The 13,901-nt window shown below is 47.8% G+C and overlaps 1 protein-coding gene across 4 annotated transcripts in view; it reads right to left on the bottom strand.

The window, feature by feature from the left end:
* Positions 1-13,901, bottom strand: part of KIAA0753 (KIAA0753 ortholog) — a 359,680-nt gene that overhangs the window by 125,663 nt on the left and 220,116 nt on the right. For all 4 annotated transcript variants that reach the window (XM_085649901.1, XM_085649900.1, XM_085649899.1 and 1 more), the window contains exon 11: positions 9,894-9,983. In XM_085649901.1, the coding sequence (XP_085506027.1) occupies positions 9,894-9,983 (90 nt within the window). The remainder of the gene's footprint in view (positions 1-9,893; positions 9,984-13,901) is intronic.

Genomic DNA, 13,901 nt, shown 5'->3' with positions numbered 1-13,901 from the left:
ACCAAGGAAACAAGTGCAAACAAAACCTATTATTGACTTCATTTGGCAGGAAGGACTGAAGGTCATGAAGACCCCTGTCTTCATTCCTGCGGTCCTGCCTCGTCTTGAAAAGAAATACAAGGTACTTGATAATTCACCAGCTTGTCTGATCGGTCAGCCAAAGGCAGATTCCGTTATTTCTCAAGCAAAAGACACACAATTGATGGACGGAATGCAGAACAAATCAAAACATTCACCCCCAGTCAAGAGATCCTGGTTAAATCCATCATTCTTTTGCTCACCATGCCACCCCAGTTTAGACCTGGCCATATGCAAATCAGTCTTGACCCTGTGCCTCATGGGAACAGTCCAGCCCGAACACCCAAGGCAGGTCCTCAAATTATTTAAGCGGCACAACATCGAGCACGGAATCCCTCCTCTCTGTTGTCTGCTCCCCCTGATCGGTATGGGAGACGTCTAGATTCCATAGGTAAGATAGTTTCTGCAATGGCGGTCACTACTGTCGGGGCAGCCAACTCTCTGGCCATCTTAGGCAACTACGATAGATAGATGTGATCAGACATCTCTCCCTTTATCCAGATATTACCTGATCCTTCCAAGACAGAAGCGCTAAAAATCCTCTAAGAGGGAGAACGAATCTCGGCTAAGATTATCGACTCTGCTGTGGATGTTGCTTCTACAGGTTTTCGCCAGCTAGCAGGAGCTGCAGTCCTTCAGAGTCAGGCCTGGTTGAAGGTCACTTAATTTTGTCAGGAAGTCCAGACAAAGATAAATGACATGCCTTTTGACGGCGAATCTCTCTTCGGTAAACACATTGACGACACCCTTCAAGCTATTAAAAAAGATACAGAGACAGCAAGATATCTTGGTACTCTTCAATTTCGGAAGCAGCCCTTTCGAGGCGCTAGGAGTGATAACTGCCACCTGTCCTACCGCGCAACCCTACAAAAGTTGGAGGAAGGATCTCCCGTTTCTACTCAACCTGGTCTGCCATAACCACAGACAAATGGGTCTTGGACATAGTAGCCAGGGGCCACGTCCTAGAATTCGTCAGACTTCCTCCAAATTCTCCTCCCAAAGGCCCGCTTCCAGCTCATCTCAAAGAGCTTTTCTCCCAAGTAAATCTAATGATAAAGAAAGGAGCGATCGAAGTGGTTCCAAGATTACAAAAAGGCACAGGTTTCTATTCCAGATTTTTTCTGATAAAAAAAGAAAATCGGGGGACTGGCGCCCCATTCTCGTCCTTCGTTCCCTCAACCAATTTCTCAAAAAACACTCCTTCCGGATGTTGACTCTCCATGAAGTGCTTCAGCTTCTCACTCTGGAGGATCATATGACCACCCTCGACCTCCAAGACACAAACTTTCATGTCCCGATATTACCCAGACACAGAAAATTCTTAAGGTTCAGAGTGGCTGGCAGGGACTTCCAATTCAAAGTCCTCCCCTTTGGACTATGTTCCGCGCCCCGTGTCTTCACCAAGGTTCTGGCACCGGTGGCGGCACCTCTTCGACAAAGTGGAATACAAATATTTCCTTATCTCGACGACTGCCTTATCAAGGCGAATTCATTTGCAGTCGCAAACGCCCATACTCAGAGATGTCTGTCCCTTTTCCAATCTCTGGCCTCTCAATCAATCTGGACCAGTCTCAACTCATCCCTTCGCAAAAGAGAAAATTATTGGGAGCTACTATAGACATTTTAAAGACGCAAGCCTTTGTCTCAAACGAAAGGCAACAAAGGATTTGCAAGCTTGCCAAGCAACTACGCTCAAGAAAGTGCGTTTCTGTCTGACAGTTCAAGTCACTTCTGGGAATGCTCTCATCCTGCCCTCATCCTGCATTCTCCAGGTCCCCAATTGTCACCTCAAGAGGAAACCCTTGCAAGAGGAGCTCAACAAACAGTGGCTACAGTTTTCAGGGTCCTTCGATGATCTCATCCACATCACGCCTCAGATACGAAAAGCGTTGGTGGATTTACATAAGGAAGGTTGCAGCGGGCCTCTCGTTCTCAGTGGAGGCTCCAAGTTTCGTCATCACCACAGACGCCTCCCTCGAGGGATGGGGAGCGCATCTTCAAGGCCTCTCAGTCAACGGCAGGTGGGATACTCAACAACGGACTTGGCATAACAACCTTTTGGAGTTGCTAGCGATTTTCCGAGCATGCACAACATAAACAAACAAGGGGGCACAAGATCCACCTTGCTGTCTCAACAGGCTCAGCAAATTTGGGATTTGGCTATTCAACATCAAATAACTTTGACAGCGGTCCATGTCCCGGGAGTGTCCAAAATCCTTGCGGACTCCCTCAGCAAGTCGACCTCATCCAACCACGAGTGGGAACTATATCAACCAACGTTAGACCGGATCTTTCAGAAATGGGGTCAACCCAATTTGGACCTTTTTGCGACCAGCCTGAGCTGCAAATGCCCATTCTACGCAAGTTGGCTTCCCCATCAAGACGGAAATGCGTTTTTGATGAACTGGTCAAAAATCTATGCCTCCGCTTTTCCGCCGATATCGTTAGTCCCCAGATTACTCCGGAAAATGAGTAAAGAGCCTTGTCGCCTGCTTCTCATAGCTCCCAGGTGGCCTCGCCAGTTCTTGTTTACAGAACTCCTTCTTCTGTGCGAATGCGATCCCATTCAGCTATGACCAATACCGAATCTCCTCTCCATACACAACGGCCAGATCTGCCATCCTGATCCTGCATCTCTGCGCTTAGCGGCCTGGCGCCTGAGCACCTTGAATTTGCTCACTCAGACATTCCTTCAGATTGTAGAGAAGTCTTAGCTAATGCCAGAGCGCCTTCCACTATAAAAACTTAGATGCTCAAGTGGAAACGTTTCTGCCTTTGTGTCAGGCCTCCAACGTCCACCCAATCCATGCAAAACCAGAACAACTTTTACCTTTCTTTTTACACCTGGCAAGGTCAGGCCTTCCCCACTCTACTCTTAAAGTATTCCTAGCGGCTATCTCAAAATTTCGACAGGATGGTTCACACTCTCTTTACTCCTCTAGGATCATTCAACAATTCTTCAAAGGATTGTTTTGTATGTTTCCTCCCATACAGAGCCCACCTCCGCCCTAGCATCTTAATATTGTTCTGTCACAACTCATGCAGCACCCTTTTGAACCTATTCATAGGGCCGATTTGAAATTTGTTTCTTGGAAAATATCTCTGCTGTTAGCCCTAGGCATGTCAGTGACATTCAAGCCTTCACTATAAAGCCACCTTTCCTGCAATTCACCAGAGACTTGGTAGTGCTACGCACTAACCCGGTTTTTATTCCTAAACTGCCTTCTGATTTTCATCTGAATGAGCCAGCTGTTTTAAAGACTTTTTTCCCTAATCCACAAACACCTGCGGAAAGGACTTTACATTCTCTTGATATCAAGAGATGTTTAAAATTTTATTTGCACAGGACAGCCTTAATACGCAAGTCTGATCAGCTTGTGATGGTTCTGGCAGCGACCCAATTGGTGCTGCCTTGTACATAGTCCCCTGTAAATTGCTACCTGGTGCCAGTGGGCACACTGTAGAGATATGTGATAATGTGTTTTAAATAATACAAAGGCTATTTTTATATAACCTTGTGTGGAGTCTCCTTTGTAGTGTGTCTAGGGTGTTGCAGCTGTGTCCCTTTGAATACGGAATTATGCAAGACCATGTCTCCCTGACCCTCACTGTTTTCTTGTGATTTGTTCTGAAAAATGCTCTAATATGTGCCCACAAGTTGATCTGTTTTTGCAATTACAGCAGCACACAAATGTATTATCAATATGCTTTAACTTCTACTGTATTAATATCTATACCAAGCCCCCACTTTTTTCTTAAGGGGGTGCAAATTAAGTTCTCCATTTTTTCCATCAGACTCTTAACTTCGATGTATAATAAGTCACAGTGCAGGGCCCTATATGACCATTGCAGCCAAGCTTTAATCCTAACGACCAATAAATGCAAAGCAACCAGTAACTACTGGCAAGATCATGAACTTAGCATCATCACATTAACATGAGGCATAAACACATTAGATCAGGCATTAACCTAAACCACCATAGCAACATATTAGGCATGCACATTAGCATTAGGCATAATCATAGCGTCTCATTGGATGACAATAGGCAAACTCACATGAGCATGGGGCATAAGACATAATCAGTAGTGCCCACGGTAGGTTATTACCATTATGGTACATGTAGTACCAACCTTGGCACCCAAAACAAACATACCCTCACCAACTGTGCCTCCTTAGCCCCCTGGAACTCTAAACCAAATGGTCCCAAACCTTGCGGCTGCCGCTAACGGGCGGTACAGCTGTGCCAAACTAGTCTGGGCACCCTTGTGCTTTGCAGCCCCACTCTATGATTCTAAAAATAGATTTGGCCCCAAAGCGTTGCAGCAGCCTGCAACTTTGGCACCGCTGTGTAGCCAAAGGGACACTATCACCACGGGCCACGCTGGAGCCCCACTCCGGGACTCTGTGAACAGAATTAGCCCCAACGATGGAGCGGCCCGCTCTCCTGCGGGTCCGCTCAGAAAATACATGCAGGCCTAGGCACCTCGGTGCCCACTGGGTCCCCCCACTGGGGCCCTACGAGCAATGTAGCCCACGTTGGAGTGGCCCGGTCTCCTGCGGGTCCGCTCTGGAAATTGGCACCAGCACTGTGCCTCGATCTCGCTCCCTCAGCCAGCCCCACTCACTGGCAGTCCGGGGCCTCTCGCTGCAGCCAGCTCACTTTTCCGAGACTTCTCTGGGCACATGGGGCTCCCCTCACCATACGGGAGCCCCGTCTCGTCTCAGGTGCAGTGCTGCCTGTCTCCCTTCGCCCGGTCCCCCTTCCTGGGACCGGGACTTAGATGGAAAGCCCATGAGGCTCCGGATGGCTTCCCCAAGGCAGGGGGAGGCGGAAATGGAGCCCGTGAGGCTCCGACCAGCTGCCGCAGCAGGCCCTGCCCACAGTCAAGGACGGGCGCCTGTCTTCGCTTTTGGTGCTCTCGGCGGTGGCTTCGGTCTTTCCTCCCGGGCCATGGTGGTGATTCCCTTGAGATTTCGGCCGAAATACGGAGTAGGCTCCCGTTTGAAATAAAGACAACTGCTGGGTGGGCACCAGCTTGAAGGCACAAAACGCGGGGTGGGCTCCCGCTAATAAAATATGCATAAAACGCGAGGTGGGCACCCGCTCCTTCGGCACCACAATGCGGGGAGGCTCCTGCCACAACAAAATCCTAAATGCTGGGTGGGCTCCCGCTAGCTTCAGGAGCACAGGGGGGAATCCCACATGCCGGGATTCCCTCGCAACACGTTGGCAGCACAGCGCTGCAGGCCACCACCTCCCCTTCTTTTCCTGGGTAAAGTATAGCGCTCACGAAGCACTGGAAAGCTGGCAGAGCTCTAGGATGTAGAGGCAAGGCTGGGTAAGTAAGGACAACAACCACATTGGGTCACAGCCCCTATATTTATACTCCATCTCTTCCTTGTCTACCCCCTACTTGAAGCTTCTGGAAGGGTCTTGGAGGTTCCAGTCCCAACTGGCTCTGGGAGGGGTGTCAATCACTTTGTTTGCAAGGCTTCCCTCCTCCTTTGTGAGCTCGGGCTGGGTCATCGGACACACCACAGGGGGGCGGAGCAAGCATTGTACTGGGCAGACACAGACCTATTCAGGGACAGGGGACTACTCCTCCCACTACTCCAATTGCAGATCTTCTATTCAGCCTAGGGCTGACTCACCCTGCCATCCCTGGAGCCACCCACACCTCACCAGGCCCAGTCACTTCTTCCTTGTCTACCCCCTACTTGAAGCTTCTGGAAGGGTCTTGGAGGTTCCAGTCCCAACTGGCTCTGGGAGGGGTGTCAATCACTTTGTTTGCAAGGCTTCCCTCCTCCTTTGTGAGCTCGGGCTGGGTCATCGGACACACCACAGGGGGGCGGAGCAAGCATTGTACTGGGCAGACACAGACCTATTCAGGGACAGGGGACTACTCCTCCCACTACTCCAATTGCAGATCTTCTATTCAGCCTAGGGCTGACTCACCCTGCCATCCCTGGAGCCACCCACACCTCACCAGGCCCAGTCACTTCTAGAACCAGATATGCAATACACATCACGCAGGCAGACACATAGCACACAAAAATGACCTCTGTGTGGGGCAAGGAGAGGGGTCTGCGCTGACCCAATCGCAGTCTCATACACACCGCTTTATATCTTTTTCAGTCTCTGCCAAAGTCTGGACCAGGTCGGAAAAATGCCCATGGAGGTGTGTCAACTGGGACTTCAGATCCCACTACAGAGCCTGCATATGACATCTTACGTGCTTCACAAGCAGGATGTCTTGTCCTAGACTCTCCACTCTGGTGGGTAGGCATGAAACTGTACTTTGTACAGAATGGTCCGGTGAAGGGGAGTGTCTGCAAAGGAGTCAGGTAAGACTTTGGCACATTGATATTTAACCCCAAGGATGACACAAGATTCGCTGTTTGGAGGTGGTTGAGGATTGACTGGGGTGAGGCAGTCTTCAACAACAAGTCAACAAGGTTGGGGAAGAAGGCTACCACCGCCACAAAGGGAGCACAGCGAAGTAAAAATTATTATGGACTACCATGAACTGCAGATAATGCCCGTGGGAATGTAGCACAGGAATGTGGACTAAGCATCCTACAGGTCCAGTGCTACCATCCAATCTCCCGGGCCAAAGAAGACAAGACCTTGAGTCAGGGCAAGCATCTTGAATTTTGTCCTTCCGTAGGAAGGCACTAAGAGGGTGAAGGCCTAAAATTTGATGGAGCCACCGTCCTTTTTCAGCACCACGAAGCAGCGGTAATAGCAACCACGGCCAACTTCTAGCTCGGATAACCCCTCTATGGCTTATTTGGCCAAAAGAGCTTGCATTTCCCGCTACAAGAGCAACAGATGGTCCTTTGCCAGCCAGTCTGAGAATGGTGGAAGGTTAAGTAGAGTTTCATCAAATGATAATGCAAAACCATGGTGATCAATTTGTATGATCCTAGTGTCCAAAGTTATCACCGGTCACCCTGCCAGAATGTGCTGGACCCTGCATCTGACAGGGTGTCAGTCAAGGGCAGGCTAAAGAGGCTTGTGGGGTGGGGGGTGGCAGGTGGTGGCAGAATATTGGCCTATACGCTGTCCCTGGTGCCTTCTCCTGTGGTTACCACAACAATGAAAAGGCTGGATAAATTGCTACACCTACTGGGGCAGCTGCAATGCTGGAAGTCCCTATAATAGCCAATGAGGGGACAAAACAGGCCCAGGACGCGCGCTGTGGCCCTGCTATCTTTGAAGCTCTCCAGTGCCAAGTGCACTTTATCCCCAAAAAGTTGAGAGCCAGTCCATAACTCTGGCCTGAACATATCCTCAAAAGCATGTGGACCCCATCCAGGCATGCCTTCAAATGGCTGCACTGATATCAATAGCTCTGCAGAGGAAGTGAGGGGTATCCAGTACACAGCGGATGGTGAACTTGGCCGTATCAAGATCATCTTGCATGGTCTGGGAAAGTATTGCTTGATCTTCTTTCGGGCTCCCAGCAATACTTGAGCCACAGTGTCCAACAAGGCGTGAGAGTGGCGGCTTAAGAGGCAGCTTGGTTTCACTGAACGAAGGGCCAAACTTGTAGACTTTGGCAAAAACCTGCTTACCAAAAGTCTCTATCCTCTTCGATTTCCTGTCATTTCGGTTTACTCTACTGGCTGAAGTCTGCACCACAAGGCTCTCAGGAGCGGGGTGCTGGGTGAGTAAGGCTAGGTCCCCTGGAGCAGGACAATGGCGCATGGAGATGTGATGATACACAGGTAGGCCTGAGCAGGGTTTGTCCCAGATACCTAAGAGGATATCAGTAAGAGCCTCATTGAATGAGAGTAGATGGTATGAACTCGACTGGCCAGGCTGCAACACCTCTGTCAGAACATTAGTTTTATCTTCCTGAGTGGGAAGTGGAAGAATTATTTTTTTTGCCACCCTGCGCATAACCATAGCAAAGGAGGCACAGTGTTTTGTGGCAGGCCCCCATGGGATATTACTCCACTGACTGAGGAGGTATCTATACTACTGGTATCTTGGAGGACATCTAGAGAAGGCTGGGCAATATCATCGCCAGCATCTTAGCCCCCATTATCAGAGTCTGTGCCGACTAACTCATGAAGGACATTAGCTTTTCCAGAAGGTAGAAGCACTGTGACAAAATCAGAAGGGTGGTAAAGTGGTTGTAGCTCAGATAAAGAAGATTGTGGCCTCGCTTAAGCTGTGCCGTCTCGGTATCAGGCAGCACTATGGGTTGGCTGTTGTCCTCTGGAGTTGGTGGTGCTGGCATTGGTGCATCACATTCCAGCATGGGTTGTGCGCTGGGAAGGGACATGGTACCGAAGTCGATCCAGAGCGGATCCAAATGGTGCCAAGGGCAGACCTGCTTGCAGAAGCACAGTTGGAAGGCCTCTCGGCTCCTTAGGGGCCCAAATGCATGCTAGAGTCAGTAACATGCCAAAAAGCTGCAGTATGGCTTTTGCGTAAGTCCTCATTTGCTGCAGTGTCGCCGACAGTCCCGGAAATTCTGGTTGCTGCGTAACAAGTGCTTCGCATTCTGATCTCACAGCACTGTCACTGCAGGCTTTGAAATAGTGGTCCGACCCCCCGGCACCACAGACAAACCACATGTAGGTCAGTTACAGACATTTGTTTGAGACATTCCCCACAGGGTTTAATCCCTAGCTTGGGGAGGTGACATATTTTCCTTGCAACTCTTTTTTGTTGCAAAGGGGGTCTTAACGAGACAAGGAATAGGTCCAGATCTGTTTCTGTTGGTGCAGGAAGAAAGTAACGGATATCAGTATACATGGTGGCGCCTATATAATCCTACACACATCACGTCCGACGCAGACCAATGTCGATGTGGAGCCACAGCGCCATCTGCCAGTATGAAGGGGTAGGTTTTCCGGATGCAGTCTGATATCTGGGGAATATTCAAAAGGTGAGTAATCTGTAAAAGTGTCTAGAAGATTACAATTAACATGTCATCAGTGATGTAATATGTGAGGTCATAAGCAGTGCATGATGCAGGGGCAAGTTCTACTTGGTTCAATAAACTGTAACTGACGAATTTCAACACCTAACTATTACATCACTAACTGGTACTGAGCATTGCTGATATGGCAGCCAACTGTGGTACTGCAGGAGTATAGTGCTAACGTAACACAGGACCATCCATCCAGATTCCTTTAACATTTTTTTAGGGTTAACCCTTTCAAGCCCGACCATGGTAAATTCTCTGAAACTGCTGAGGGGATTTACAACAAATGACAAAATGCAAGTTTTTCTGAGTAAAGTTCTAACTTGATGCCAAAATTGGTGCGATTCTGTTTTGTATGGGATTAAAATGTGAAATGGCACTTTTGTATCCTCCTGAGCGCCCTTTTTTTCTTGGGCTCGCTTAACGGATCATGACAAACCTTTCCACAAAGGAGCCAATTTAGATCAACTTTTGTTTGGGAAGGTTTTGAGCAGATTCATCAAACAGCGCCAAATTTATTCAGAAATAAAGAAAGTCTTTTCCTATGGAAAAAATGGCCTAACAATAACTACGCAGTGGTGTACATACGCACACACACATACAGTAATACAACACTTTCACCATTTCTAAGCACTGTAAATAATGGATGCTATCATTATCCAATTTGTGGTATTCCTTTTTACAGCTTAACTATTGTTGTTGTCAAAAACAACATGGAACAACACACTCTCCTTATGGAATATGAGGGCTACTGTATCCTAAAGTCATCTGTACTATTTTTCAAACTTGCTGGATTGTACGACTATTATAAAGTGCTGAGTGCAGTTTTCACATTTATAAGTATTACAATTTGCAGGCTGAAAACAAAGTACCTGGCGCTTTGTATGCGATCCATCTCTTGTTTGCGCATGGAGTTTAATTCTTTCAAAGTTCTGGCAGTTACAGAATCTAGCCAAGCTAGTCTAGGAAGAAACGATATGCACAATTAGGATTATAAAGTGAAACAAACAGACTGTTGTAAGCATGATCATTTCACAGTAAAACCAGATCCACTGGAATAAGCAAACATCTATGTTCCATTCACACTTCATCCCAAATCCAAGACCTTCAGCACTGATTCCCGGGCAGTGCACTGTAATGAGAGGACTGGTGAGAGGTTTCATCAATTAGCAAAGTGAAGGTATTGGGGTATCACAAGCCACAGTGGAGCAGAAGGAGGTTACACAATTTACAGGTAACACTTGTAGCTTGCAGCAAATAAGCTCCATTATACTTTACACATTATGGGCCTCATGTAGGTAAATAAATTTTACCGGTTCATAAATACCGAGCCGTACCGAATCGGTAAATTAGAACCGGTAAGTTATATGTAGGTAAAAATTCGGTAACAGTTACCGATTCGGTAACATTCGGTAAATACGAATCGGAATTCACCGAATCGGTAAATACCGAGGTGGTATCCACCGAATCGGTAAATACCGAGGTGGTATTTAGCGAATCGGAAAATACCGAGGACACTACCACCTTCCCTTAACTAAGTAGCCAATATCATAATCATGTCATTATAGAAGGTCTCTCAGGCTTGAATAGGGGACCCCATACCTCAAAGATCAGCTTAGTGAAATCACATCACAGGAGCATCAGGAGTCTCCTCGCAGGAAGGCTCGTCTTCGGTCTGAATAATAAACATGACGTCTGAGATATGAAAAGCACCAACTGTCAGGTATGTGCAGCTGCGCGTGTGCCATGGCTAAATCGTGGGTCGAACAACCTAGAGTGGAAAACATGCATTGTGTAAAATTCCAGACTGTGTGTCACAGCATGTACAGACCAAGGTCGCTGCGCAGAGCTTGGGATGGGAACAACAGAATGCACTCGTCTGAAGGAAGTCTCGAGTCAGCAGTTTATTCAAGAAAGAACATGGAAACGCAGTGTCGTGTGCAAAGACACGAATATGGCTACATAACATTCAACGTGGTAATGCCAACTGAACAATGCATGTACGTATTCAGGGAGAACTCACTACACGCCCCCTTGAGCGAAGCAATATGTAATAGGCAAGAAAAGAGAGAACGCAGAGTTCAGTTTCGTCAGAGCAGAACAGGGCGTAACCAATGCAGCGCCAAAGTCCTACAGTCCAATTAATTGCAGCATACAATTCCAAAAAACACAATGCAAGTATAGTAAAAAACTCAAGCAGACCATCAGGAAGAGAAAAACGAGAATTAAAAGAAATAAATGTTGCGCCAGGGTGCTGTCCAGTAGCACAGGCGCAATGGACGACAATCCAGTTAATCCATGAATGTATAGGCAGCATATGTGGCCACGGCTTCCAACAAGCAATCGTTTTCAGGGCCACTAAAAGTCTCAGCCATCCAATTGAGTAAAGAAAAGGAACATACGTGTTCTCCAACCAACGGAGCCTCTAGCACAATCAGAGGGCACCCGGAATGTTCCTCCAAATAGCTCATGGACAAGAAGTCGTAGGCTGCCGCTGAGATGTCCCAATTACCCAGGATACCATGCGCCGCTCCACACGCCATGATCCGGACACCAGAACAGGACAACTCGTGAGACACTAAGGGCCGCATCAGTCGATCGAAATCCGGCACCGGAGACACCATGTTGGTCAAGCACAAATCCAGAGGCCATTCAAAGGGACAATCCAGGCAGTGTAATACAGGTTGTACGCAGGTGAAGTAGGAATACCTGAAGGATAATCCATAAGCCAGGCTCAAAGTCGCCAATGGCAAAGTACCATAGAAGTCAAGCATCCTATCACGAAGAAGATGCAGACGGGACAGGTGCTCGTGTGGCACAGAAGGAGCAGCCATTCCGTAGTATGAAAAGTAAAAGCAGCACACCTGCCACCAGCGCCAGAAGCAGCGGAACACCTCCAAAGATGCTCGAGAACAGTGAATGAACAAATGCCGGAATTACACCAAAAATTGTTTGGAAAGAGGGCACGAGACCCGAGCCCCACCTGTTAGAAAAAATTGAGCCAGGCCGGTCGTGGACGAGGCATTGATAATACTTTGGATCAAAGAGCCGAAATGCAGGGGGAGGTCAGTATTCAGAGGCGCCTGTTCCTCAGTGCGCGTAGTAGCAACGTGAAGGACAAATATTTCACGAGAGGAAGTCAAAGGCACCTCTTTGTGGGACAATGGCGCTCTATTCTGCTCAACTTGTTGGACTCTGCTTTCAAGGTTGGAATCGAAGGCCAGATGGAAACATCCCGCCGCCCATGCGGGGGTGGAAAAAGAACAGTATTGCAGCAGACAACTTCATGCGAGACAGTTATGTACGGGATTACCACTCACATCCCGCAGCAAACTTCATTTATCATTATTAAATGAATACCGTTTGCAAGCACAGTGAAAGAAGGTGTAATCACAGGCACTGGGATACCTCGTAGGACGCACGCCAAAATCGGGGCTTGTACATTGCATGCGCCGTGTACTTGCATGTGCCTATTGTCTCATGTATGAATCCTAGAAGTGAGAGTGCTAGAGCTAATATCTATAACGGCTTAGGCCTTCTCCATGTTTGCTTGGTCAATAGCTCTCAGTCTGGAAGCCGCCTCACTGTGCGACAACTTGCAGACCTCGTTGTAAATAGCATACGCGCACCTTTTGGTCCTGCCACCCACGGGACCATTCACAATATCATTCCATTCGGTATGCACATTGATGGAGTGGGTGGACTTCCTGATCCTGTAGATGTGCTCTGTGTCAGCTGGTGGACAGAGTGGGATGTGTGTCCCATCAATGCAGCCAATATAATGGGGGAAGAAATTCCTGAAGGAACGGGACAGGCAACTCTGGGATACACCACCCACCGCAGCTGTCACCACCTGAGAAATGCCGGATGCCAGCAGATGTGGGCTGCAGAGCACCTGCACATGTGGGGGTATGGCGTGCGCCCTTCCTATTGGCTGGTCCAGGAGTGGGTGCGGGTCCCTGATTGAGTCCATGATGGTTTCGGGGTGTAGCCTGTACCTCTCATGTATCTCTGCATCAGTCAGCTGGAATAGTGTGATGCGCTGTCTGTGGATGCGTTCCTTCCGTCGCCAAACCCTCAGTCCTGCTGCCTGTAGACGTAGGCGCATTGCAATGACGTACATAGCTGCCAGGGTGTCCACGCTGTTGCATTTTGGGATTGCTTAGCTGCACTGTTGTTGGTTACCACCTGCTTTCAATCCGTGTTAATTACCGACTCTTATTTACCGATTTTCTTGGATTTCTTAATTACCGAGTGCTCCTACATGTCATTTTAAATTTTTACCACTTCATATTTACCACTTCATATTTACCGATTCGTTAATTATGTATTCGGTAAATATGAATCGGTATTTTAGAATTCGGTAACTATGAATCGGTATTTACCGCCTCATATTTACCGAAAAGTGGTTTTTGGACTCCTACATCTCACTTGTCTGGATACCGGTCGGTAACGGCATATTTACCGAAAATCGGCCGTTACCGACCGGTATTTCGCTACCTACATGAGGCCCCTATATTCCATGAAAAAAAAAAAAAAAAAGAAGTACAGTTTTCAACTGGTTTGGCTTCTGGCTGTTACTGTCCAACAGTCAGATAAGGGCACATAACCAGTCTGATATCAATACACTGGAATGGAGATTGGACTTGTTTGGCACCATCACAATCAAAGCTTTTGTTCGTGAAGAAGGGATTACTTGTCGAGTGAAGTCCAGGTTGTCAATATGAACACCAATACATGCTGAAAAAATGACTGCAGAGCAAACAGGACTAATGCTTACAGAAACAACTATGAAAAAAGTGACAAAGTATCCCTCTATATTGTAACAAGTTGGCTGTAAATCAGTTGCCAGCACTAACAGATCATATGAACAAGTTACT

This window comes from Triturus cristatus, chromosome 3_2 (assembly GCF_964204655.1).
Source record: "Triturus cristatus chromosome 3_2, aTriCri1.1, whole genome shotgun sequence".
Classification (NCBI taxonomy): domain Eukaryota; kingdom Metazoa; phylum Chordata; class Amphibia; order Caudata; family Salamandridae; genus Triturus; species Triturus cristatus.
The sequence above is the reverse complement of the archived record's forward strand: the minus strand, read 5'-3'. Positions and strand labels throughout refer to the sequence as shown.